The 26928-nt window shown below is 45.2% G+C and overlaps 1 protein-coding gene across 1 annotated transcript in view; it reads left to right on the top strand.

Annotated features, from left to right (window-relative positions):
* Positions 1-26928, top strand: part of INPP5A (inositol polyphosphate-5-phosphatase A) — a 550538-nt gene that overhangs the window by 300186 nt on the left and 223424 nt on the right. The window contains exons 6-8 of the mRNA XM_075351609.1: positions 8210-8378; positions 8487-8597; positions 12311-12430. Coding sequence (XP_075207724.1) covers positions 8210-8378; positions 8487-8597; positions 12311-12430 — 400 coding nt within the window. The remainder of the gene's footprint in view (positions 1-8209; positions 8379-8486; positions 8598-12310; positions 12431-26928) is intronic.

Genomic DNA, 26928 nt, shown 5'->3' on the forward strand with positions numbered 1-26928 from the left:
AAAAACAACCCTTAGGCTATGTGCGCACGTTGCGTACTGGCCCTGCAGAAATTTCTGCAGCGATTTAACCCCCTTAGTGACGGAGCTAATTTTCACCTTAATGACCAGACCAAATTTTGCAATTCTGACCAGTGTCACTTCATGAGGTTATAACTCTGGAACGCTTCAACGGATCCCGGTGATTCTGAGATTGTTTTTTCGTCACATATTGGACTTCATGTTAGTACCAAATTTAGGACAATATTTTTTGCGTTTATTGAAGAAAAAAATTGAATATTGGCAAAAATTTTGAAAATTTAGCAATTTTCAACTTTTGAATTTTTATACCGTTAAACCAGAGATTTCTGTGACACAAAATAGTTAATAAATAACATTTCCCACATGTCTACTTTACATCAGCACAATTTTGGAAACAAATTTTTTTTTTGTTAGGAAGTTAGAGGGGTTCAAAGTTTATCAGCGATTTCTCATTTTTACATCAAAATTTACAAAACCATTTTTTTAGGGACCACATCACATTTGAAGTGATTTTGAGAGGCCTAGGTGACAGAAAATACCCAAAAGTGACACCATTATAAAAACTGCACCCCCCAAAGTACTCAAAACCACATTCAAGAAGTTTATTAACCCTTCAGGTGCTTCACATGAACAAAAGCAATGTGGAATGAAAAAAAGCAAAAATTAAATTTTACCTAAAAATGTTGCTCTAACCCAAATTGATTCACTTTTAGAAGAACTAACACAACAAAATGGACCCCAAAACTTGTTCCCCACTTTCTTATGAGTGCGCCGATACCCCACATGTGGTCAGAAACCTCTGTTTGGACAAATGGGAGGGCTCGGAACAGAAGGAGCAATATTTGAATTTTGGAAAGCAAATTTGGCTGAAATAGATTGCGGGCACCATGTTGCATTTACAGGTCCGCTAAGGTACCTAAACAGAAGAAACCCCTCACAAGTGACACCATTTTCGAAACTAGACCCCTCAAGGCTTCTATCTAGGGGTATAGTGAGCATTTTAGATCCACAGGTACTTCACAGATTTTGTTAACGTTACGTTGTCATATTGAAAATTTTAATAATTTTCTCAAAAATGTTGCTTTAGCATCAATTTTCTCACTTTTTCAAGAGGTAATTCCAAAATTTGACCTCAAGGTTTGTTAACCACTTTTTTATGAGCGCGGTGATACCTCACATGTGGTCTGAAACCTTTGTTTGGACAAATGGGAGGGCTTGGAACGAAAGGAGCAATATTTGAATTTTGGAAAGGAAATTTGGCTGAAAAAGATTGCGGGCACCATGTCACATTTGGAGGACCCCTAAGGTACCTAAACAGCAGAAACCCCACACAAGTGACCCCATTTTGGAAACTAGGCCCCTCAAGGAATTTATCTAGATGTTTGAGTACCCTGAACCCCCAGGTGCTTCACAGAATTTTATAACGTTGAGCCATGAAAAAAAAAAAAAAAAATTTTACCACAAAATTGTTATTTCAACCAGGTAGCTTTTTTTTTTTTACAAGAGTAAAAGGAAAAAATTCAGCATAACATTTATTGTGCAATTTCTCCTGAGTTTGGCGATACCTTATATGTGGTGGAAATCAACTGTTTGGGCGCATGGCAGGGCTCGGAAGGGAAGGAGTGCCATTTGACTGCAAAATTGGCTGGAATCAATAGCGGACGCCAGGTTGCATTTGGAGAGCCCCTGAGGTGCCTAAACAGTGGAGGTCCCCCACAAGTGACTCCATTCTGGAAACAAGACACCTCAAGGCTTTTATCTAGGTGTATAGTGAGCAGTATGAATCCACGAATACTTCACAGAATTTGATAAGCTTAGGTTGCCATATTGAAAATTTTCATTTTTTTCACAAAAATGTTGCTTCAGCATCAAATTTCTCACTTTTTCAAGAGACAACAACAAACCGTGGACCCAACAGGTTGTTATCCAATGTCTTATGAGCACAGGGATACCCCACATGTGGCCAAAAACCTCTGTTTGGATAAATGGGAGGGCTTGGAATGGAAGCAGCACCATTTAAATTCTGGAAAAGTTGAAATAAATTGCGGGCACCATGTCACATTTGCAGGGCCCCTTGGGTACCTATACATTAGAAACCCCCACAAGTGACCCCATTTTGGAAACTGGATTTTATTCAGGAGTATAATAAGCATTTTGAATCCACAGGTACTTCACAAAAATGTTGCTGTAGCAACCAATGTCTCACTTTTAGGCTATGTGGCCATGAGCCAGCGACACGGCGTCTAGTACACAGTGTCAGCCTCCTGCAGAGATGTGAGTGTTGTCCACGGGAGAACGCAGCTGCCCATGCCCACGATTTGGGTTCAGGCCGCTGTGGAGCTCTATGCTACCTGCAGAGAACACTCATCTCCGCAGCATAAATTGACATGCTGAGGCTCGGGAAGCTGCCGCCACAGGTCGGTTTATGCTGCGGAGAAGAGAAGTACATTAGGCAAGCACATTGGGCATGGGATTTCTAAAAATCCTTCCACTGTGCTTCTACTGCACAATGCAGCGTTATGGACGCAGGGAAAACACTCTGCGCCCAAAACGCTGCAAATCCCGATTGTGGGCATCCAGCCTAAAATGCTACAATGGATGAATGGATACATGTCAAACATATATAACGTCCCACCCCCTGCATATTCTAAGCTGGCGCCCTTTAGTGCCTTTCATGTGGCACTAAAGGGTGCCTAGCCTTGTATTTAGCCCCCCAAAAAAATAATAATTAAAATAAACGACGTGGGGTCCCCCCCATTTTTGATAGCCAGCTAGGGTAAAGCAGACAGCTGTAGCCTGCAAACCACAGCTGACAGCTTCACCTTGTCTGGTGATCAATTTGGAGGGCTCCCCAGGCGTTTTTTTTTTAAAAAAAAAAACGTGGGGTCCCCCCCAAATTAGATCACCAGCCAAGGTGAAGCGGACAGCTGGGGTCTGGTATTCTCAGGGTGGGAAGAGCCATGGTTATTGGACTCTTCCCAGCCTAAAAATAGCAGGCCGCAGCCGCCCCAGAAGTGGCGCATCCATTAGATGCGCCAATCCTGGCGCTTCGCCCCAGCTCATCCCGCGCCCTGGTGCGGTGGCAGACGGGGTAATATATGGGGTTGATACCAGCTGTAATGTCACCTGGCATCAAGCCCTGGGGTTAGTGATGTCACGGCATCTAAACAGATACCAGACATCACTAACCCAGTCAAGTAATAGACAAAAAAAAAGACAAAAAAAAAATTTATTTGAAAAAAAAAACTCCCCGAAACATTCCTCTTTCCTCAATTTATTGAAAATAAAGAAATTACGGTCGCTGTAATCCGCTGTAATCCGTGAGGTCCCACGCCGACTCTGGATCTTCTAGAATATGGGGGGCACGTTCAGGGAACGTATCCCCCATTTTCTGGAAGAGCAAGCTCTCCATGAGCAGTGTGGGTGCAGTAATCTGAGAATACTGCACTCACACTGCCCCGGTCCAACTTAGGGCAGAGTGACCTGCAGTAACCTCATTCCAGAATATGAGGGGCACGCTCACAGAACGTACCCCCCATTTTCTGGAACAGCAGTCTCTCCATGTGAGGACCACACTCCTCACATGGAGAGACTGCTGATTACTGCACTCACTCTCCCCCGGTCCACAGTGGAGCAGCCTGTGCATCAGCGACGTCAGCGTCCCTGCAAGACTGACGTCGCTGATGCACAGGCTGCTCCACTGTGGACCGGGGGAGGAATCCAGCTGACAGCCGCTGTCTGCGCATCGCCGTCAGCATTCAAGAAGGAGGCGGCGTGATCGCGGGACGGATCACCAGACAGGTAACGTATGACCGGGGGCTCGGGGGCTGGGGGGGGGTGATGGGGGGTGACCTAGTGGGACCTGGGGGGACCTGGGGACACCTTTCTGCCGCATGTGACGTGTCACATGCGGCAGAAAGAGCAGAATGAATGCGGGGGAGGGGGGGTGGCTCTGGAGACCCGGAGGGGGCTCCGGTGGACCGGAGGAGGGGTCAGGGGGAGGACATTTCCCTCCGATCTGATATGTTTGATCATTTCAGATCGGAGGGAAATGAATGCAGAGCCGGCGGCGGCAGTTTTCAGCGCGCGTCGGCGCCATCTTGCACGCTCCGGAGGGGGGCTCTGAAGAACTGGAGGGGGCTCCAGGGACCAAAGAGCTCCGGTGTACCGGAGGAGAGGTCAGGAGGGGGACATTTCCCTCCGATCTGAAATGTTTGATCATTTCAGATCGGAGGGAAATGAATGCAGAGGCGGCGGCGGCGGGAGTTTTCAGCGCGCGTCGGCGCCATCTTGGATTTTCCGGAGGGGGGGGGGGGGTTGGATGGATTTCTCCGGTACCGGGGGCTTTGGGGGCACTAAGGGCTCACATTTATTTCTCATCTGACATGTTTGATCACGTCAGATGAGAAATAAATAAATTTTACCAGCCATTTTTTTTTTTTTTATGTTGTCGCCGGTATACGGTGTAAAGCGGCGATCGCATTAACGGGGTGCATACAAAACACCCCGATTCATAATCTGGGGGGTCTCAGCTACCCCCGGTAGCTGAAACCCCCGAGATTTTTCGTCACTGGGGGGCGCTACAGGGTTTTTCCGGCCTGACGTCTCAAGACGTCGGAACAGAATAAGTACCCTGTTTTTCCGACGTTGAGACGTTAGGCCGTCGCTATGGGGTTAAAGAGCACACGTGCGGTTCAAATCGCTGCAGAAACAGTCCGTAATGAAAAAAAAAAAAAAGCAGATTCCATGCGCTCTGACTGCAGCCCCTCCCATAGACAGGGCGGGGGATGCAGGCAAAGCGCAGGAAAGAAGTGACATGTCACTTCTTAGAACGCGAGCTTCGGGCAGCAGCCGAAGCGTTGCGCTCTAATACACCACGTGCGCACGGCTCCTGCACAATCTCTATAGATTATGCTGAGGACGCATGCAGTTACGCTGCGGTGCAGATCGCAGCGTAACTACATGCAATTACGCAACGTGCGCACATAGCCTTATATAACTCCCGTTGAAAACAAAATACACACATTTTTTTTTTTTCTTTAATAATGTCACCTCACTTGTAAAATATATATATAATGCGTGTGTGTGTACAGTTAGGTCCAGAAATATTTGAACAGTGACACAATTTTCGCGAGTTGGGCTCTGCATGCCACCACATTGGATTTGAAATGAAATCTCTACAACAGAATTCAAGTGCAGATTGTAACGTTTAATTTGAAGGTTTGAACAAAAATATCTGATAGAAATTGTAGGAATTGTACACATTTCTTTACAAACACTCCACATTTTAGGAGGTCAAAAGTAATTGGACAAATAAACCAAACCCAAAAAAAAATTTTTTAGTTTCAATATTTTGCTGCAAATCCTTTGGAGGCAATCACTGCCTTAAGTCTGGAACCCATGGACATCACCAAACGCTGGGTTTCCTCCTTCTTAATGCTTTTCCAGGCCTTTACAGCCGCAGCCTTCAGGTCTTGCTTGTTTGTGGGTCTTTCCGTCTTAAGTCTGGATTTGAGCAAGTGAAATGCATGCTCAATTGGGTTAAGATCTGGTGATTGACTTGGCCATTGCAGAATGTTCCACTTTTTTGCACTCATGAACTCCTGGGTAGCTTTGGCTGTATGCTTGGGGTCATTGTCCATCTGTACTATGAAGCGCCGTCCGATCAACTTTGCGGCATTTGGCTGAATCTGGGCTGAAAGTATATCCCGGTACACTTCAGAATTCATCCGGCTACTCTTGTCTGCTGTTATGTCACCAATAAACACAAGTGACCCAGTGCCATTGAAAGCCATGCATGCCCATGCCATCACGTTGCCTCCACCATGTTTTACAGAGGATGTGGTGTGCCTTGGATCATGTGCCGTTCCCTTTCTTCTTCAAACTTTTTTCTTCCCATCATTCTGGTACAGGTTGATCTTGGTCTCATCTGTCCATAGAATACTTTTCCAGAACTGAGCTGGCTTCATGAGGTGTTTTTCAGCAAATTTAACTCTGGCCTGTCTATTTTTGGAATTGATGAATGGTTTGCATCTAGATGTGAACCCTTTGTATTTACTTTCATGGAGTCTTCTCTTTTACTGTTGACTTAGAGACAGATACACCTACTTCACTGAGAGTGTTCTGGACTTCAGTTGATGTTGTGAACGGGTTCTTCTTCACCAAAGAAAGTATGCGGCGATCATCCACCACTGTTGTCATCCGTGGACGCCCAGGCCTTTTTGAGTTCCCAAGCTCACCAGTCAATTCCTTTTTTCTCAGAATGTACCCAACTGTTGATTTTGCTACTCCAAGCATGTCTGCTATCTGTCTGATGGATTTTTTCTTTTTTTTCAGCCTCAGGATGTTCTGCTTCACCTCAATTGAGAGTTCCTTAGACCGCATGTTGTCTGGTCACAGCAACAGCTTCCAAATGCAAAACCACACACCTGTAATCAACCCCAGACCTTTTAACTACTTCATTGATTACAGGTTAACGAGGGAGACGCCTTCAGAGTTAATTGCAGCCCTTAGGGTCCCTTGTCCAATTACTTTTGGTCCCTTGAAAAAGAGGAGGCTATACATTACAGAGCTATGATTCCTAAACCCTTTCTCCGATTTGGATGTGAAAACTCTCATATTGCAGCTGGGAGTGTGCACTTTCAGCCCATATTATATATATAATTGTATTTCTGAACATGTTTTTGTAAACCGCTAAAATAACAAAACTTGTGTCACTGTCCAAATATTTCTGGACCTAACTGTATATATATATTATATACAGTGGAACCTTGGATTACGAGCATAATTGTTTCCGGGAGTGTGCTCTTAAGTCAAGATACTCTTATATCAAAGCGAATTTTTCCATAGAAATAATTGAAAAGCAGACAATTCGTTCCAGAACCCAAAAATATTTGCTGTATTTATACAAACTTATTACAGTAATACAAAATAATGTCCTGTATTCATATAAAATTATTAGTCACTAATACAACATACTGTACAGTAAAAAACATGTAAAACAAATTAAACTGCACATTAGGTTACAATAGAATTGTTGGTGTGCGGGAGATACAGTATAAGCAATGTGCTGCAGTGGCTAGCAGAAAGTACAATACTGCATCCACAAATGCAAATTGATAGACATGCTATATAGTATGTACTGTATTGTTTAATGGTATACTGTATACAGTACATATGTACAGAAAGTTACCACCAGGGCGGGTCAGAGCGCGGTAAAAGGATGGAACCGGAAGTGTGCATGGTGGAAATTTGGTCTTATTGCAAAGCATTGCTCTTAAACAAAGTTACAAATTTGTAAAAAGCTCTCAAACCAAGTTACTCTTAAATCAAGGTTCCACTGTATATATGTATGTGTGTGTGTGTGTGTGTGTATATATATATATATATATATATAGATATAGATATAGATATATATATATATATATATATATATATATATATATAGATATATATATATAGATATATATATATATAGATATATATATAGATATATATATATATAGATATATATATAGATATCTATATATATATATATAGATATATATATTTATAGAAATATATATATAGATTCTCGTTTCTCAGTACATTGTATGGTAAAATGAATAGTGTCCTTCAAAACCACAACTCGTCCCACAAAAAAAACAAGTTTTAGTAGACTGGGCAATTGCGGTGATCTGGCTTTTTCTCCTTTTCCCAACTTTTTTGCAACTTGTTCTGGCAGAGCATTCCATAGTCTCACTGCTCGTACAGTAAAGAATCCATAATCTCACTGCTCATAAAATGAATAAAATAATCACGTTCTGATGATGATGAAACCTTCTTTCTTCTACATGTAGAGCATGTCCCCTTGTCCCCGTTGTAAACCGATCATTATACAGATCTATGAATTGTCCGTTCATATATTTGTGCATTGTAATAAGATGACCCTATGCTTTTTTTTCCAAACTGAATCTAATAACTGCTCTTGATATGGCTGTTTACCTATTCTTTCAATAACATTGGTTGATCTTTTTATGCATTTGCTTTAGTTCAGCCATTTCCTTCTTTTTCCTTGTTGGGCTTCAGCAAATCAGTTATATATACTGTATACTGTATGTAATAGAAATGGGAAAAATCGGAAGAGCAAAAAAAATGAAAAATCACCCGGTTGTAGAAGGGTTAAGATCTATCTTTTTCATCCATTGTCAAGTTTTTTGGAGAACACATTTATTCTGCTCGGAACCCAAAATCCGGCCTGTGACTGACCCCCATGTAGATGGCACAGGCTTATGTCGAGCTCCCGGAATGAGGAGTTGGAGTGAAAACTGTGATTTGTTTATATGCACAACACTCAAATCATCATTAATCATCGGCACAATGTATGTGCTGTGTTCCTGCGCTGATAGTGTTGTGCTTTAGAGACATAATCGCGCCTGCCTACTCTCTCAGTTGTGAAATTAATATCGCCTTACTGTTTTTCTCATTAGTGACACAGCTGCCTTTCTGTATATTAAAATCCACTTTTATATTGTGTTTATCTTTCAGAGCAAATCATCTAGAAAAGGCTTTATTCGAACGCGATGGTGTATTACTGACTGGTACGTTTTGTGAGATCTCCCGCACACAGATAATGTAACATTCAGCCTATATGATTGAGGACCTGTTTAAGAACAAAGTAATTCTCATCAATGTCCAGAAAGCGATACAAATTTGTGTGTAGAGGGTTTTTTTATATGGAATCGCCCAGGTCCTGTGCTTATTATAATTGCAACCGAATGATTAATAATTGTCACTATCCCTCATTGCGAATTGGTGAAATTTGTTTGAATAAGAATCATTTTTCTAAGCGCAGCAGAGAGTTCTGCTCAAATGTCATAACTGGCAACGCATTAGGGAACGATGAAAAATCGGATCTTGAGCTGAAAGAAAAAGTCCACCGCAAAACAATGGGCAATGACCCTCAGATTTCTAAATCAGAATTTCAGTTTGCAGTGAATACTTTTAAAGGGAACCTATCACCAGATATTTCCCCTAAAAGCTGCGGCCACCACCAGTGGGCTCTTATATACAGCACTCTACTATAAAGTATATAAGAGCCCAGGCCGTTCTGTATAAAGTAAAAGACCTTTATAATACTCAACTGGAGGGGCGGTCCAGTTCGATGGGTGTCGCTGCTCTCCAGTCCGGCGCCTCCTCTCTGCTGAGATTGCGGTCCCCCTTCTTCTGAAGCCTGTGTGCACGATGCGTCTCACGTCATCCACACTGGCCAGCATTGCATTCCTGTGCAGGCGCACTTTTATCTGCCCTTTTGAGGGCAGATCAAAATATTGTAGTGCGCATGCGCGGGCGGTCTTTGACCTTTCCTCACTCCTGCGCTTTACAGTAGTTTGATCCACCCTCAAAAGGGCAGATCAAAGTGCGCCTGTGCAGGACCACAATGCCGGCCTGTGTGGATGACATAGGACGTGTCATCCGTATGAAGCTCAGAAGGAGGACAGTAATCGCAGCAGAGAGGAGGCGCCGGACCTACAGCAGCGACACCCATCTGTCCGTACCGCCCCCTAGGTGAGTATTATAAAGCTGTTTTTTTACGTTCTATACTGCAGCCTGGGCTCTTATATACATATGTCACTACTCCTCCTGCTTTCCCTTCACAATGACCTTTAAATATGCTCATAAGAGTTGGGTTAGGGTTTTTTCAAAATGTAGAAAAAGAAATGTACAATAAAAATAAAGTAAAAAAAATACTATTGTTAGACTATTGTTAGAATATGTTTAGGTGTTAATGTTATTTAGATTAAGGCTACATGCGCACGCTGCTTTTTTTCCTGCTTTTTTGCTGCTTTTTTGGCTGCAGTTTTGTCAGCTGAACTTTCTGACATCTGACTTCCCAGCAAAGTCTATGAGAAGTCAGATTTGTCATGCGCACGCTGCAGTTTATTTGTCAGCGTTTTTTTTGTCAAAAGTTTGTGACAAAAAAAATGCAGCATGTTCATTCTTCCTGCGTTTTTGTCAACATTTGTCACCCATTGAAATCAATGAGGGCATCAAAAACGCAGGAAAAATGCATGCTAATCAAAAGTGGTGCATTTTACCTGCCTTTTACCTGCGTTTTTGCTAGCAAAAACGCAGGTGATTTGTCAGGAAGTGAGGTCAGGCAAGTGGTCCCGTCCCGTCCCGTCCTCCATGTGTTCCCCGAAGTACCGGTGTCCCCAGGGGAGATGATGTGGAGGACGGGACTATCAGCAGCGGCGGCAGCGAGAGGGGGATGGACATTGGCAGCTGAAAACATTGATTTTTATCTCTCTCTGCTGCCGCCGCTGATAGTCCCGTCCTCCACGTGTTCCCCGAAGTACCACTGTCCCCAGCATACACGCACAGGGGAAATGATGTGGAGGACGGGACTATCAGCAGCGGCGGCGGCAGCGAGAGGGAAAAGTCAATGTTTTCAGCTGCCAATGTCCATCCCCCTCTCGCTGCCGCCGCTGATAGTCCCGTCCTCCACGTGTTCCCTGAAGTACCGCTGTCCCCAGCGTGCACGCACAGGGGAGATGATGGACCCCTCTCACCGCCGCCGCCGCTGCTGAAAGTCCCGGGCTCCACGCTCTCCTGTCGGCTCCACGCTCTCCTGTCGGCTCCACGCTCTCCTGTCGGCTCCACGCTCTCCTGTCGGCTCCACGCTCTCCTGTCGGCTCCACGCTCTCCTGTCGGCTCCACGCTCCTGCGCGATCAGCTGAGCTGTCACTGAGGTTACTCGCGGCCACCGCTGGATTCAGCGGTGGCCGCGGGTAACCTCGGTGACAGCTCAGCTGATCGCGCGGCTGTCTTCATTAGCTGCATGGAGGTGACCGGAGCGGCGGTGTCTGCTGCTTCTCCGGTCACCTCCATGCAGCAGAGCTGGATGCGACGCTGGAGCATGCTAGATTACGCCGGACAAGGAGGGCTTTGTCGGGGTTAATAAATTGGTAATGAGGGAATGTGTTTGTGTTTTTTATTTCTAATAAAGGATTTTTCTGGTGTGTGTGTTTATTTACTGTAATTTACAGATTAATCATGGAGGGTGTCTCATAGACGCCTGACATGATTAATCTAGGACTTATTAGCAGCTATGGGCTGCCAATAACTCCTTATTACCCCGATTTGCCAACGCACCAGGGCAAATTGGGAAGAGCCAGGTACAGTCCCAGAACTGTCGCATCTAATGTATGCGGCAATTCTGGGCGGCTGCTGATTGATATTGTTAGGCTGGGGGGCTCCCCATAACGTGGAGCTCCCCATCCTGAGAATACCAGCCTGCAGCCGTATGGCTTTATCTGGCTGGCATTAAAATTGGGGGGTACCGCACGCCAGTTTTTTTTTAATTATTTATTTATTTCTAATTTTTTTTTTTTTCAATTCAACAAACTTTATGGGCTTGTTTGAACTGAAAAATACATGAAACAATTGTTGACAAAACTGCAGCCAAAAACGCACCAAAAAAGCAGCAAAAATGCACCAAAAAAGCACCTACATTTTTTGTGACATTTCCAGGCTCTCTCTGACAAGGTGCAGTTTTGGCTGCAGTTTTGGCTGCAGTTTGTGAACACGAAAAAGAAGCAGCGTGCGCATGTAGCCTTAGGCTTTTTTCTTTGTTGGGCACGGATAAATATAATGTGTTCAAAATGTTCACCGCGGAGCAGGTGTACATGCTGTTTTGGTCCGGCAGTGAAACAGAATCTGTCTCTGCAGCAGAACAGTCTTTAGACAAATGCTGAGGTGAGACCGGGGGCACGGGCTGGACCCCAACATAGTCTCAGGCTACAAATGATAGCTGTTGTGAACCCCTTATATTACCTTGATTGCCACCGCATTAGGACTATCAGGAGGAGTCTGGTAAAGCAGCAGGATTGTCGCATTTAATTGATGTCAATCCTGGGTGGCTGCAGGCTGCTATTTTTAGGCTGAGGAGGACCAATAACCATGGGTCTCCCCCGCCTGATAATACCAGCCCCCAGTTGTCTGCTTTCTTTGCTGGGTATCAAAATTTTAGGAGACAACATGGCGTTTTTTTGTTGGTTTTTTTTTTAATTTTTTAAATACGGTCACGGTGGGTGGATGAAGCAGTCAAAAGTCATATGATTTTAACAAGCGGACCCAAAAGTAGTTTGACCATTGCCCTGAAACTCTGCAAGTATAATATAGACGCTAGGTGTTCAGTACGGGTTCGCCCATTACTACTTAAATTTTCACCCAAATTTTGATATTTTCACACACACACACAAAAAAAAGAAAAATTTAACACTGTCATAAAGTACTCTCTCTTTTTCTGCAGTGCCTTTGACTTAGTGAACATTCACCTTTTCCATGATGCTTCCAATTTAATTGCATGGGAATCCAGCCCGTCCAGCTACTCAGGAATACGGCAGAAGGCTCTAAGTTATGTTTTAAATAGGTAAGTGAATAGGTCCTTCTATCTGTTCCGATGGCAATATCTGTAGATATCGGTGACCTAACAGGCTTCATCTGTTTTAACTTGCAAAATCATTTGGATATTATGAAGTTATGTGATACTTTTCAAAATAAGTAAATACCGTAATTACAAAATGAGTTATGATCTGCTTCAGCCCACCCTCAAAATGAAATCTGTTAGGTGAAACTCTTGGAATTCTTTAATATCTAGTTGCAAAAATGAAATTGTAACATTTTTCATAGCTCTTTTGATGAATATGGGTAATAAGTTGACAGCCATTGCAGCAACTTAAGAGTCCTGGACTCTTAAATGCAAATCTGCCTAGTTAGGGATTGTAATGATCTCCCCTTATAGCTACATGTCCAAGCCGCCTTTTAAATGTCCACTTGAAATTGTGAAATTGTGGCACTTGACCATACAAAGTTTTTAGAGAGTAATTTCCTCTTAGAGGGAGGCATGATTTTTTGTTTGTTTTTCTGTTTTAAAAAACTTTCTATGGCACACTTAGTGTATTTCTGAATGTGACTTATTTTACACTCCTTGAATAGTATTGGGTCAATTGCTGCTACACATAATCCCCTCTTTCCCCCCCCTTCCTTCCCCCCCCTTCCTTCCCCCCCTTCCTTCCTCCCCCCTTCCTTCCCCCCCCTTCCTTTCCCCCCTTCCTTCCTCCCCCCTTCCTTCCTCCTCCCCCCTTCCTTCCTCCCCCCCCTTCCTTCCCCCCCCCCCCTTCCTTCCCCACCCCCCTCCTTCCCCACCCCCCCTTCCTTCCTCCCCAAAGTTTATGGATATTACATGAAATGTTATCCACTTTGTTCATATTGCATTATGCATGTGCAAATCTGAATCTTATATATCACACTCAGGCCTCGTACACACATTGCTTTTTTCATGTTTTTTTTTTTCCTCGCTTCTTATTAATAGAAGCAAGGAAAAAGCATCCCAGCAAAGTTTGAGAAGCCTGACTTGCTGTGCGCACATTGCTTCTTTTTTCTTTGCAGTTTTTATTGCTGAAAAAAAGCAGCGTGTCAATTGCTTCTGCTTTTTTCCTGCATTTTCCCTATCTCAGTAGCTAAGAAAAAGCATGAAAAACACTATCCTGTGCGCACACTGCAGTTTTGTTTCTCTAGCGAAAAACGCACCTCTGGCCGAATAAACGCATCAAAAAACGCATGCTTTTTTGCTGTGTTTTCAGTGTGTTTTTGCCACATTTTCATGCGATTCTTCCTGCGCTTTTGCCCCTACATTTTCTTAAAATTGTTAATGGCAAAATGCAGGGAAAAAAAAAAAGAAATGAAATGACATGCTGCTTCTTTTTACTGCAACCAAAAATGCAGGCGGAAAAAAGCAACGTGCGCACAGCCTTTCGGATTTCTCGTAGACTTTGCTGGGGAAGGTCATTCATACAGTTTAGGACAACAAACTGCACCCAAAACTGCAGCAAAAAGCAGCAACAGTGCAGCAAAAAAAGCAGCAACAGTGCAGCAAAAAAAGCAGCAACAGTGCAGCAAAAAAAGCAGCAACAGTGCAGCAAAAAAAGCAGCAACAGTGCAGCAAAAAAAGCAGCAACAGTGCAGCAAAAAAAGCAGCAACAGTGCAGCAAAAAAAGCAGCAACAGTGCAGCAAAAAAAGCAGCAACAGTGCAGCAAAAAAAAAGCAGCAACAGTGCAGCAAAAAAAAAAAAAACACAGCAAAAAAAAAGCAGCAACAGTGCAGCAAAAAAAAAAAAAACACAGCAAAAAAAGCAGCAACAGTGCAGCAAAAAAAAGCAGCAACAGTGCAGCAAAAAAAAAGCAGCAACAGTGCAGCAAAAAAAAAAAAAACACAGCAAAAAAAGCAGCAACAGTGCAGCAAAAAAAAGCAGCAACAGTGCAGCAAAAAAAAAGCAGCAACAGTGCAGCAGGCCAAAGAAGCATAAAGATGTGCTTTTTTTTTTCCTGCCAAAACATGGGGGGTTTTTTTGTTTGTTTTTTTTTCCAGAAAAAATCTGCTACGTGCGCACGTATTCTAATGCCGGCGTCACATGGGACGATCTATCGTGCGATTGCACGAGCGATCGTACCTGCCCCCGTCGTTTGTGCGTCATGGGCAATTAGTTGCCCATGGCGCACAAAGTCATTAACCCCCTGTCACATGCTCTTACCTCTCGGGCGACGTCGCTGTGGGCGGCTAACATCCTCTTCCTGAAGGGGGAGGGACGTTCGGCGTCACAGCGACGTCACTTGGCAGCCTGTCAATAGAAGCAGAGGGGCAGAGCTGAGCCGGACGTAACATCCCGCCCACCTCCTTCCTTCCGCATTGCCGGCGGGACGCAGGTAAGCTGTTGTTCGTCATTCCCGTGGTGTCACACGGAGCGATGTGTGCTGCCCCGGGAACGATAAACAACCGATGCACAGAAGGAGTAACGACATTTTGAAAATGAACGACGTGTCAACGAGCAACGATAAGGTGAGTATTTTTGCTCGTTCACAGTCGTTCGAAGGTGTCACACGCTACGATATCTCTAACGATGCCGGATGTGCGTCACTAATGACGTGACCCCGATGACATATCGCCCGATATATCGTACCATGTGACGCCGGCATAAGGCAATTTTTTTCGGTCTTTGAGATCAACCTGGAATAAATTGTAAAAACTGTTGCGTACAAATTTTAGTGGTTTTCCGTTTTCCGATAGCTTAGAGCAAGTTGTGATCCTCTGCTTTATAATCTATAGAGATTTGACAGCTTGGTCGTTTTCTCTTGGAAAACATCCAACGGTGTTCTGAAATTTATTACACACTGTAACTTTGTAACCAAGGTCCATATAGGCTGAGAACGATCAGGAGATCGCAGTCACCAGATCCTCTGCAGAGACAGGGGTCAGTGTGTGGCTTCCTAATTGTGCTCGTTCAACTGCCCACTAATCCATTATAAAGAGATCCTTAAAGTTCTTCCCATTCCTGGACAATATGGTGGAATACTGATGATTCAGGCGAGTATGTGATAAATTAAACTATTTGCGCCCCAGCGTTGAGGACAATGAGAGAAACAAACGTCTTTTCTCACTCTGCCATTTCTTTGTCATTATCTGTACTATGTTATACATAGGGGAAGAGACAATGGCTCCTTATCCCATTCACATCATGCATGCCTCTCTGACACTGGGACCTTTTCATACTATTTGTTTTAAACAAAGGTTGCCTGTAGGACACATTCACTTTTTTTTTTTTGTGTGTCTGTGCTTCCTGTTTAAAAGATGGTACTTGAATGTGACGTCTCGCAACGAGGAGGGACCGAGAAACCTGAAGAATTTCCTCTCCTATTTTGTATCAATTCAATACAAGTTTAACACCCAAAAAATTGTGCATGTTGGCCCATTGAGCCATCATGGCACAAAAGTTTGCAAAATGTTTTATTTTATTTGGCTCCAAACGTTACAATGGACCCTCTATAGATTTATGGCCAGTCTCGACCCGGTTATACAGTCCAACGAGAGTGAAACTTCTGAAATGGACCAAGACATTTTTGAGACTTTAGGGGGCTTTATACACTGCGACATCGCTAGCGATTGCTAGCGATGTTGCGAGCGATAGCACCCGCCCCCGTCGTACGTGCGACATGTGGTGATCACTGCCGTAGCGAACAATATCGCTACGGCAGCATCAAACGCACATACCTGTTCAGCGACGACGCTGTTGCTGCCGAACAATCCCTCCTTCATGGCGGAGGTGTGTTCGGCGTCACAGCGGCGTCACAAAACGTCCGTCCAATAGAAGAGGAGGGGAGAAGATGGGCGGCCGGAACATGCCGCCCACCTCCTTCCTTCCTTCTTTTCTGGTGGACGCAGGTAGGATGATGTTCGTCGTTCCTGCGGTGTCACACACAGCGATGTGTGGTGCCGCTGGAACGACTAACAACCAGCGGCATGCACCACCAACATTATGAAAAGGAGCAACGTGTCAACGATCAACGATTTTTGCCGTTTTTGCGATCGTTGATCGTCGTTCCTAGCTGTCACACGCTGCGCTGTCGTTAACGACGCCGGATGTGCGTCACAAACACCGTAACCCCGACGATATATCGTTAGCAATGTCGCAGCGTGTAAAGCCCCCTTTTGTTGCATTCTTCTTGGAAACCTTGCAACAATTGTAGCATTTCACGTGAACCCCATTATGTGTTTGTAAAATCGTCACACCAGAAGTAATCGGATTCTGTCGCGACGTGACATTCCCCCTTGTGTAAATGTCTCTTGCCGGTAATAAATTGCATAGGTTAATAAATGCAGATACAGCCAGTTAAGTATTTGAACATTGTGATTCCTGCCATTGTCTTTTTTTTTTTTTTTTTTTTTTAACCCTTTTGGCCGTCATATTTGTTACTGTAAATCACTCATCCGGGGAAACACAAGGTCCATCTGAATACGGTCTTCAATGTCTTGTCACCTTCCCGCATCATTAAACTAATTTTGTGTGCCCAGACCTCCCACGATGGCCTGGCGGAGAGGGCGGGAAAATGACAGTATGTTTTTAGCGTTCACTTTGGGTCAGTGATGTTGCAACTGGTATCATTAAAATGTGACATTTGCCAAGAAAGTGCCTTAGCATCTCATCCTTCCATGACGGGGGGTGAGCCATGGATCCTAGGCTGTTCTGCCACTTGTGGAATTGCATTCACACGAACTGGCCATTTTAAGGGAGCACCGAGCCGCAGATCCGGACCTCCATAGTGAAATGATGGGCTGAGTAGTACAAAAGAGCAGTTCTGTAAAAGCAGTGAATAATGACTAACCCTTTTCATTCGCACTGCTAACCTTTTGGCAACCACCAGCGCACTCTATTCTGATCGGCTGATTGGGGTGGACAATACACTGAAGCTCACTTTGAATGAATGCTACCACCAACAGTGTCTCTATTCAAGGTTTTGGGAACCATCTTTCACCATTGTCTAGCACCACTCCTCCAGACAGTAGGAAAGGAGAAAGTGAGAGCATATATATGGGGAAAGTGCTTCTTTTCTTGCCTGTAATCCCCTCTTAAAGCTGCATAGATGGACATTTCCAGCCGAGCAACAGGAGCCATTCAGTGTCAGATAAACACAGAGGGGAGAGGTTTAAAGTCAGGCATTTATATCCCTTTAACTGCACGGCCTAATAATGCAGATTTAGTGGCTCTGAAAACAGAAGCCGATAAGTCTTTCCCTCTTAAGACTTTAAATAGCTAAAGAGCATTTGACTCTATAGTGCGTCTTACCGAGCGGACAAAGCGGACAATTCAGACCCCGCTATTAACAGGGAAAACGTTTAGAGAGAGGCATCTTTCCCAAGTAAGAGCCGATTACTACCGGTGGCTCCACATCCTCTGGTGAAGAAGAATCGCATAACTCCTGATATGTGCAGAGCATTAAAATACATTGCCCCCTAAAAGAACGTAGAAGCCCTCAACTTGTCCACTGCAAGAAAACTATGTTGTAAATTTTGAGTGGTTTCTTTTGAAAAGCAAAGATACAAAGTTGTGCAATGATAATATCCCTCCATGCCCATTGCTCTGCAATTTTTGGTGGAGTTTCTATCAGGAGTTCAGGGAAAATCTGGATTGTAACACCCATGAAAGTTGCATTGCTGAACATACAGGTCCCAGAGACCATAGAATTAATAACTTTATAAGATATAAAAAAAATATGAACTTCTGCATGATAGGAAATATTTTTATTGAGATCCTCTCCTCCATTATTAATTATTAGGGATGTTTATAAATCAGTTTTAAGGATTTATTGTTATACATTGACTTATCATAGTGTAATTTATCTTCAATGTATTGCATCCTTCTGTTTATACAGTTTATTATTATTTAATAGGCTGGGAGACTACAGAATAGACTCCGATGTATCACCATGGGAAGATAAAAAAGGCAAAGTTCTAAATCCACTTCAGTTTCAGATCACACACTCTATTTCTTTTCCTGCTTCTCTCCCTCTATTTTTCTGTCTCCCTCTCTTCATCTCCCCTTCACCCATCATCTTCCCACCCCCTCACCCATCATCTTCCCACCCCCTCACCCATCACCTTCCCACCCCCTCACCCATCATCTCCCCCCCCCCCCTCACCCATCATCTTCCCACCCCCTCACCCATCATCTTCCCACCCCCTCACCCATCATCTTCCCACCCCCTCACCCATCATCTTCACACCCCCGCCCCCCTTTTCTCCCCCCCTCCTTCCCTCCCCTCCTTCCCCTCCCCTCCTTCCCCTCCCCTCCTTCCCCTCCCCTCCTTCCCCTCCCCTCCTTCCCTTCCCCTCCTTCCCTTCCCCTCCTTCCCTTCCCCTCCTTCCCTTCCCCTCCTTCCCTTCCCCTCCTTCCCTTCCCCTCCTTCCCCTCCCCGTCCCTCCTTCCCTTCCCTCCCCTCCTTCCCCTCCCTTCCCTTCCTTCCCTTCCTTCCCTTCCCTCCCCTCCTTCCTTTCTCTCCCCTCCTTCCCACCCTCCCCTCCTTCCCACCCTCCCCTCCTTCCCTCCCTACCCTCCTTCCCTTCCTCCCCCCTCTTCCCTTCCTCCCCCCCTTCCCTCTCTCCCCCCTCTCTCCCCCCTCTTCCCTCTCTCCCCCCTCTTCCCTCCCCTCCTTCTCTCCCCCCTCTTCCCTCCCCTCCTTCCCTCCCCCCTTTTCCCTCTCTCCCCCCTCTTCCCTCCCTCCCCCCTCTTCCCTCCCCCCTCTTCCCTCCCCCCTCTTCCCTCCCTCCCCCCTCTTCCCTCCCTCCCCCCTCTTCCCTCCCTCCCGCCCTCCTTCCCTCCCTCCCGCCCTCCTTCCCTCCCTCCTCCCCCCTCCTTCCCTCCCTCCTCCCCCCTCCTTCCCTCCCTCCTCCCCCCTCCTTCCCTCCCCCCTCCCCCCTCCTTCACTCCCCCCTCCCCCCTCCTTCACTCCCCCCTCCTTCCCTCCCTCCCCCCTCCTTCCCTCCTCCTTCCCTCCCTCCCCCCTCCTTCCCTCCCTCCCCTTTTCCATCTCTCCCCCCTCTCCCCTCCCCCCCTCTTCCCTCCCCCCCTCTTCCCTCCCTCCCCCCCTCTTCCCTCCCTCCCTCTTCCCTCCCCCCTCTTCCCTCCCTCCCTCTTCCCTCCCCCCCTCTTCCCTCCCTCCCTCTTCCCTCCTTCCTTCCCACCCTCCCCCCTCCTTCCCTCCCTTCCCCCTCCCCCCTCCTTCCCTCCCTTCCCCCTCCCCCCTCCTTCCCTTCCTCCTCCCCCCTCCTTCCCTCCCCCTCCCCCCTCCTTCCCTTCCCCCTCCCCCCTCCTTCCCTCCCCCCTCCTTCCCTCCCTCCCCCCTCCTTCCCTCCTCCTTCCCTCCCTCCCCCCTCCTTCCCTCCCTCCCCCCCTCCCTCCCCCCTCCTTCCCTCCCTCCCCCCTCCTTCCCTCCCTCCCTTTTTTCACCCCCACCCTCTTTCTTTTGTTTCCCCTCGCACCTTCTTTCTTTTGTCCTCCCCCCTCTGCGCACCCGCTTTTTTTTTTTTATATATATATATATATATAATCAGTACAAAATATTGACTTTACTACAGCCGAAAGTAAGTCATGATCTAATAGTAACATGTATTACATTATTGTGTTCTCATCTGTAGGCTGTAATGATAGTATTCTCCCCTGCTGTAATCCTGTAGCTATCCTTTCAGGGGCTATAATCTATCTGGTACAACATTTATTTTTTTTAACCTTCTCTATGGTGTTTGAAAATGGCTTCATGTTTGCCACCCTGATTGTCTGTTTTCGTTATTAATGGTAAAACTCTTTACTTTATCCCGGTGTGCCTTAGGTAAACTGTCGAGGGTGACTTTGTCCACATTACCGTTCCAGCGCTCCACGAGACGCGCAGCTTTAGCATGGTGCTGATATGTTATGGGTGACCTCTTGATGAACGTGTCAGTAGAACGCCCTGACGTTGTCCTTAGAGTCCAGGTCCGTGAAATGAGATTTCATTTCGAGGGTTTGACATGGCTCCTGTTATCTTTTGGAAATGCTGCCTCATCTAGTTCAACAGGAACATTTTTACATTGGAACTGTGAAATCCGGGCATAAAGCAGCCCTCTGTGCCTCTCATTATTTTCTCACAAATATAGTCCATTGTTGCATAGCTGAAGTTAATTTGATCAACATTGGGACATTTAACTTTTATGTCTGGTGAAAAGACCTGCTTCATGCTCATTTTGGGCATTGAGAGGGAATGATTGCAAGAAAATTAATGTTACTGTTAACAATTCGGAGCAATTAGTTTCCCAGGGAGAGGAGTTGTGATGCACAGGCTCCGCACAGCTTTTCTTTGTGGTTTTATGGATACTCATTAGTCATCTGTCAAAGTGTCTCAAAGACCCCTCCAATCTCTTCTTTTTCCCAGAACTTGTAGCTGAAAGAAGCAGAGGAGCCCCCTGGTTTCTAAGTAAAAATGACTTAAAGTCCAGGAAAAAAAAACTGGGTCATTAAGAAACGTTGCTGGACTAGCAAACCCCACACCTTTTCTTACTGAGGGTAAATCATGTTCTTCCTCTTTTGTTATGTTAAGGACTGGACGTTCCGGCCTCCAATCGGATCCAGTCTTACTCTGATCAGGAGCATAAAAAATATTCACACTCTGTATGGAACCAGTAGTGTAACATGTCTAGGTATTCGTATTATACAATTATACTTAATTATGCAATTATTATATTAGCTATTAGATTACTTTGTTTTTCTGAAGATTCTACGATTAGTGATGAGCGACCACTACCAAGCTTGGTACACATAACTAGTGATGAGCGATCACTATCATGCTCAGGTGCTCGGTACTCATAACTAGTGATGAGCGGGCACTACCATGCTCAGGTGCCCGATACTCGTAACTAGTGATGAGCGGGCACTACCATGCTCAGGTTCTCTGTACTAGTAACTAGTGATGAGCGGGCACTACCATGCTCAGGTTCTCTGTACTAGTAAGTAGTGATGAGGGAGCACAACCATGCACAGGTGCTCTGTACTAGTAACTAGTGATGAGCGGGCACTACCATGCTCGGGTGCTCTGTACTCGTAACTAGTGATGAGCGGGCACTACCATGCTCAGGTTCTCTGTGCTAGTAAGTATTGATGAGTGGGCACTCCCATGCTCAGGTGCTCTGTACTAGTAACTAGTGATGAGTGAGCACTACCATGCTCAGGTTCTCTGTGCTAGTAAGTATTGATGAGTGGGCACTCCCATGCTCAGGTGCTCTGTACTAGTAACTAGTGATGAGCGGGCACTACCATGCACAGGTGCTCTGTACTAGTAACTAGTGATGAGTGAGCACTACCATGCTCAGGTTCTCTGTGCTAGTAAGTATTGATGAGTGGGCACTCCCATGCTCAGGTGCTCGGTACTAGTAAGTAGTGATGAGCGAGCACTACCATGCTCAGGTGCTCTGCACTGGTATCTAGTGATGAGTGAGCACTACCATGCTCGGGTGCTCAGTACTGGTAACTAGTGATGAGCGGGCACTACCATGCTCGGGTGCTCTGTACTTGTAACTAGTGATGTTTATGGGGATCTTCCGACTTTCCCAGACAGATAATGTCTAGGGAGAGAATGTCCACCTGTTGGTATTTCATCAGCTGATCCTTTTCTTTGGAGAGTAGATAAGCCGCTGCCAGATAAGTCCAATTCTTTTATACAGAACACATTGGATGTTTAGCCAGCTTAAAGAGCGTCAACCAGCAGGATTTTTATGTATAAAGTAAAGCCAGTGCTATGCTGGCACTAGAATGCTGAATGTAACTATAGCTTTTGTTCTGAGATTGGATGTTTTATTTCAGAAATATGTGTAAGTAAAGTTCCAGCAATGCACTGCAATTTGATTGACAGTTGCAACAGGAAGGGAATAGGTACATTGTGTTTTGCTATATATTCCTGCACCTGTCTGGCTTTGGTAGATGCTAGACTGTTTGGTCTCCTTGCAAGTACGAGTCATTTCTGTGATGTGATAAGGGCGTGTTTGAAATTCAGCCCCCACAGTCTAGCATCTACCAAGGCCTCGTACACAAAGTTTCATCAGAGTTTTTGATCGAAGTATCATCAGAGTTTGGTCAGTGTTTATTTTTATCATCAGAGTTTGGACTGAGTGCCATCAATTTTTTTTCTCAGATAAAAAAACTAATTGGGGATTCTCAAGGTTTGATGGGGGATTCTCAAGGTTTGATGGGGGATTCTCAAGGTTTGATGGGGGATTCTCAAGGTTTGATGGGGGATTCTCAAGGTTTGATGGGGGATTCTCAAGGTTTGATGGGGGATTCTCAAGGTTTGATGGGGGATTCTCAAGGTTTGATGGGGGATTCTCATGGTTTGATGGGGGATTCTCATGGTTTGATGGGGGATTCTCATGGTTTGATGGGGGATTCTCATGGTTTGATGGGGGATTCTCAAGGTTTGATGGGGGATTCCCAAGGTTTGATGGGGGATTCCCAAGGTTTGATGGGGGATTCCCAAGGTTTGATGGGGGATTCTCAAGGTTTGATGGGGGATTCTCAAGGTTTGATGGGGGATTCTCAAGGTTTGATGGGGGATTCTCAAGGTTTGATGGGGGATTCTCAAGGTTTGATGGGGGATTCTCAAGGTTTGATGGGGGATTCTCATGGTTTGATGGGGGATTCTCATGGTTTGATGGGGGATTCCCAAGGTTTGATGGGGGATTCCCAAGGTTTGATGGGGGATTCCCAAGGTTTGATGGGGGATTCCCAAGGTTTGATGGGGGATTCCCAAGGTTTGATGGGGGATTCTCAAGGTTTGATGGGGGATTCCCAAGGTTTGATGGGGGATTCTCAAGGTTTGATGGGGGATTCTCAAGGTTTGATGGGGGATTCTCAAGGTTTGATGGGGGATTCTCAAGGTTTGATGGGGGATTCTCAAGGTTTGGGGGATTGTCAAGGTTTGATGAAGGATTCTCAAGCTTCTCCTATTGAACAGTCCTCGAAAAATTGAAAGTAACACTGATGTCAGAGTACTGTCAGATTTCCTTCACTAATCCCTAGACTTTCTTTGGGGAGTTTGATCCGATACTGAAATCTCAGATCAAGTTGTCTCCATGCTTTTCTGCAGACCACTTGGTCTCAATAAAAAAAAAGTAAAAAAAAAAAAATTATACATGGGATAAATACAGCTTGCACTTGTATGAGAAAAACAAACTTCTGAATGAGCCCCAACACTGAGAAAAGGAATGTGAGCGCAGAGGTAGCAAAATAGCCAAAACATTTTAATGAAAACTATTTAGGAAATTACTTAACTTTACATTTAGGAAGAAAATGGAAATAAAAATTAGCGCGAAATTGGACTAGAACCAGTCACAGAAAGTGTTCTGCTTCTTAAACAAATCCACTATTTTTTTTATTATTATTTTATTTATATCTCATACAATCATTTTAGAACCCAACATTTTCCACATTTCACGGAATGTTTGGATAGAACCAAGACCACAGCTATTATAGGCTTCGATAAACTCTGATACCCACTCCTGCCTTTAATTTTGAACATATTGCCTTGCATTTATTGCAAATTTCCTTAAGGTCCAGTCACACTAAGCAACTTACCAGCGATCCCAACAACGATAGGGATCGCTGGTAAGTTGCTAGGAGGTTGCTGGTGAGCTGTCACACTGTGACGCTCCAGCGATCCCACCAGCAACCTGACCTGGCAGGGATCGCTGGAGCGTGGCTACACGAGTTGCTGGTGAGCTCACCAGCAACCAGTGACCAGCCCCCAGTCTCCTAGTTACAGCACACATCAGGTTAATTAACCCGATGTGTGCTGCAGCTAAATGTGCACAGAGCAGGGAGCAGCGCACACTGAGCGCTGGCTCCTTGCCCTCCTACTTACAGCACACATCAGGTTAATTGCCTGATGTGTGCTGCAGCTACATGTGCACAGAGCAGGGAGCAGCGCACACTGCTTAGTGCTGGCTCCTTGCTCTCCTAGTTACAGCACACATCGGGTTAATTGCCTGGTGTGTGCTGCAGCTAAATGTGCACAGAGCAGGAGCCGGCACTGACAGTGAGAGCGGCGGAGGCTGGTATCAAAGGTAAATATCGGGTAACCAAGGACAGGGCTTCTTGGTTACCCGATGTTTACATTAGTTACCAGCCTCAGCAGAAGCCGGCTCCCTGCTCACTGCACATTAGTTGTTGCTGTCTCGCTGTCACACACAGCGATCTGTGCTTCACAGCAGGACAGCAACAACTAAAAAATGGCCCAGGACATTCAGCAACAACCAACGACCTCACAGCAGGGGCCAGGTTGTTGCTGGATGTCACACACAGCAACATCGCTAGCAACGTCACAAAAGTTGTTCGTTACCAGCGATGTTGCTAGCGATGTTGCTTAGTGTGATGGGGCCTTAAGCTTACATCATAAAGAAGTTGTACGCTTAATTTCCAATTGAGGTAAGTTGGTAATCTATCAAAGAAAAAGATAAGACACACATACTGTGCACGTATTTATATAGTCTCGGTTTACCAATTATTTTTCACTGCCACTACAAATTAATTGAATCATCATAAAAGACTCATCTGAAGCAGACGCGTTTTATGTTAGTTTTCTTTCTAATCAAAATGAAGTAAAATCCATAAATGCTAATGCCACGCGATATTATATGATTAGATTAGAAGAAAATGAAAATGAATGAATCTTTGTGGTTTTATTTATGTCCTGTAAGTATACCTATTTATAATGGACATGTCAGGCAGGGCTTTGAATTGCAAAATGTTCAGTCCTAGTTAATAGAAGCTCATTGGGTGTAGATAAAAATACAAAAATTAAAGTAAATGTTGAGATCCATATGTAAGGAATTAGAAAATCAAATAAGATTTATTTTTATTTCTTTTTAATCTCCTCAGACATAATTTACAGGTAGGCATCCAAAATGGTAAAATTTTGCATTACAAACATTAAAGAATGTTGAATTTCCATTCATATGGTTACCTGAGAGGAAAAAAAGGATGGAAAAAAAACTGTTGCCAAAATTATTTTTGTAGATTTCTATGCAATAGTTTAGTGATCCCAATACTGCACCAAACGGACAATGGACCCAGAACAACGATGTTGCATGTACCATTTTTCTTAAGATCGGGGTAGTTTGCCATCAGTTGTGGCTCATGCGCACAAGAAGCTGGACACAGCTCATGGCATTATTTTTCAATTTTGCATTCTGTTTTATTTCATGTTTTGTGCACATTATTTCTTTTTTGGCTTTCCCGTGCCATGGCGCGCTGGCTTTCCCGGGCCATGGCGCGCTGGCTTTCCCGGGCCATGGCGCGCTGGCTTTCCCGGGCCATGGCGCGCTGGCTTTCCCGGGCCATGGCGCGCTGGCTTTCCCGGGCCATGGCGCGCTGGCTTTCCCGGGCCATGGCGCGCTGGCTTTCCCGGGCCATGGCGCGCTGGCTGCACAGAAAGCTCAAAGAGGCCAGTGCTGTCCGTCACCACTGATTTGGGCACATGCAAATCCACTGTTCTGGCCAGTGCACAGAGATGTTTAGCCACACTAACGGTGCACCGGGCACCCTAGTTGGCATGTTTAATTAAACTTCAGTTTCTACAGAATGGAGGCAGTGATTAGAACACTAAAAATGTGATATTTATCAGATCTATTTCCTGATGAGCTTGATAAGGCGATGGCTTTCCCGGCCAAGGCGATGGCTTTCCCGGCCAAGGCGATGGCTTTCCCGGCGAAAGCTCAGACAAACCCGTACTGTCACCAGTGATTGGGGCAAGACATGCAAATCCACTGGCTTTGCCAGTACATGGAGCTGTTTAGCCATACTAAGGGTACACCGAGCACCCTAGCCTGTTTGATTAAGCTTCAGTTTCTGCAGAATGGAGGCAGCGATTAGAACACTAAACATGAAATATTTAGGTCTATTTCCCTATAAGGTTGACACTCCCTTTAAAGAATACACTTTGCAAAGTCTCTGTGGGAAAAAAAGCTATTTGTAGACTGTCTCCATAGTTATAGCTTACAAACAAAGCCCAGTCCCAAAGACATGGTTCATTTCATATGTTCCACACATTGCTGGTGTCAAAGCTGACACCAGTAACCTCTCCATAGGATAACTAGCTTATCTGTAGGAGTCTGACTGCAGGGACTCCCAGTGATCTGAACAAGCGGGGGAATTCAAAGTCCTGTCATGAATTTAGCAGTGGGGAGCATGTTTGGCCTCCGCTCCGTTTGTCAATGGAAATAGTGTGGTGCTGTACTTTTGTTTCTCCAAGAGTTTCATAAACAATGTGCGCCGCCCCAGCAGTGGATCGAACCACTCAGATCCGGGGGTGGTGATCGTTCGTGGCTTGAGGGTCTCCGGACCCGGGGGCTTAGGGGCCACACTCAAATGAAAAAGGCGAAATTTACATTGGATTTGGTATAGCTTGTGACGCCATCCGTGGTGTTGCGGTAATTGGGAGTACCGCTGCTGCTGTTGGGAGTACCCGGGGTGATGGAGTGGGGCAGCTAGGTGACTTTGCCATCCACGGGTAGGGACA

This window comes from Anomaloglossus baeobatrachus, chromosome 5, assembly GCF_048569485.1.
Source record: "Anomaloglossus baeobatrachus isolate aAnoBae1 chromosome 5, aAnoBae1.hap1, whole genome shotgun sequence".
NCBI lineage: Eukaryota > Metazoa > Chordata > Amphibia > Anura > Aromobatidae > Anomaloglossus > Anomaloglossus baeobatrachus.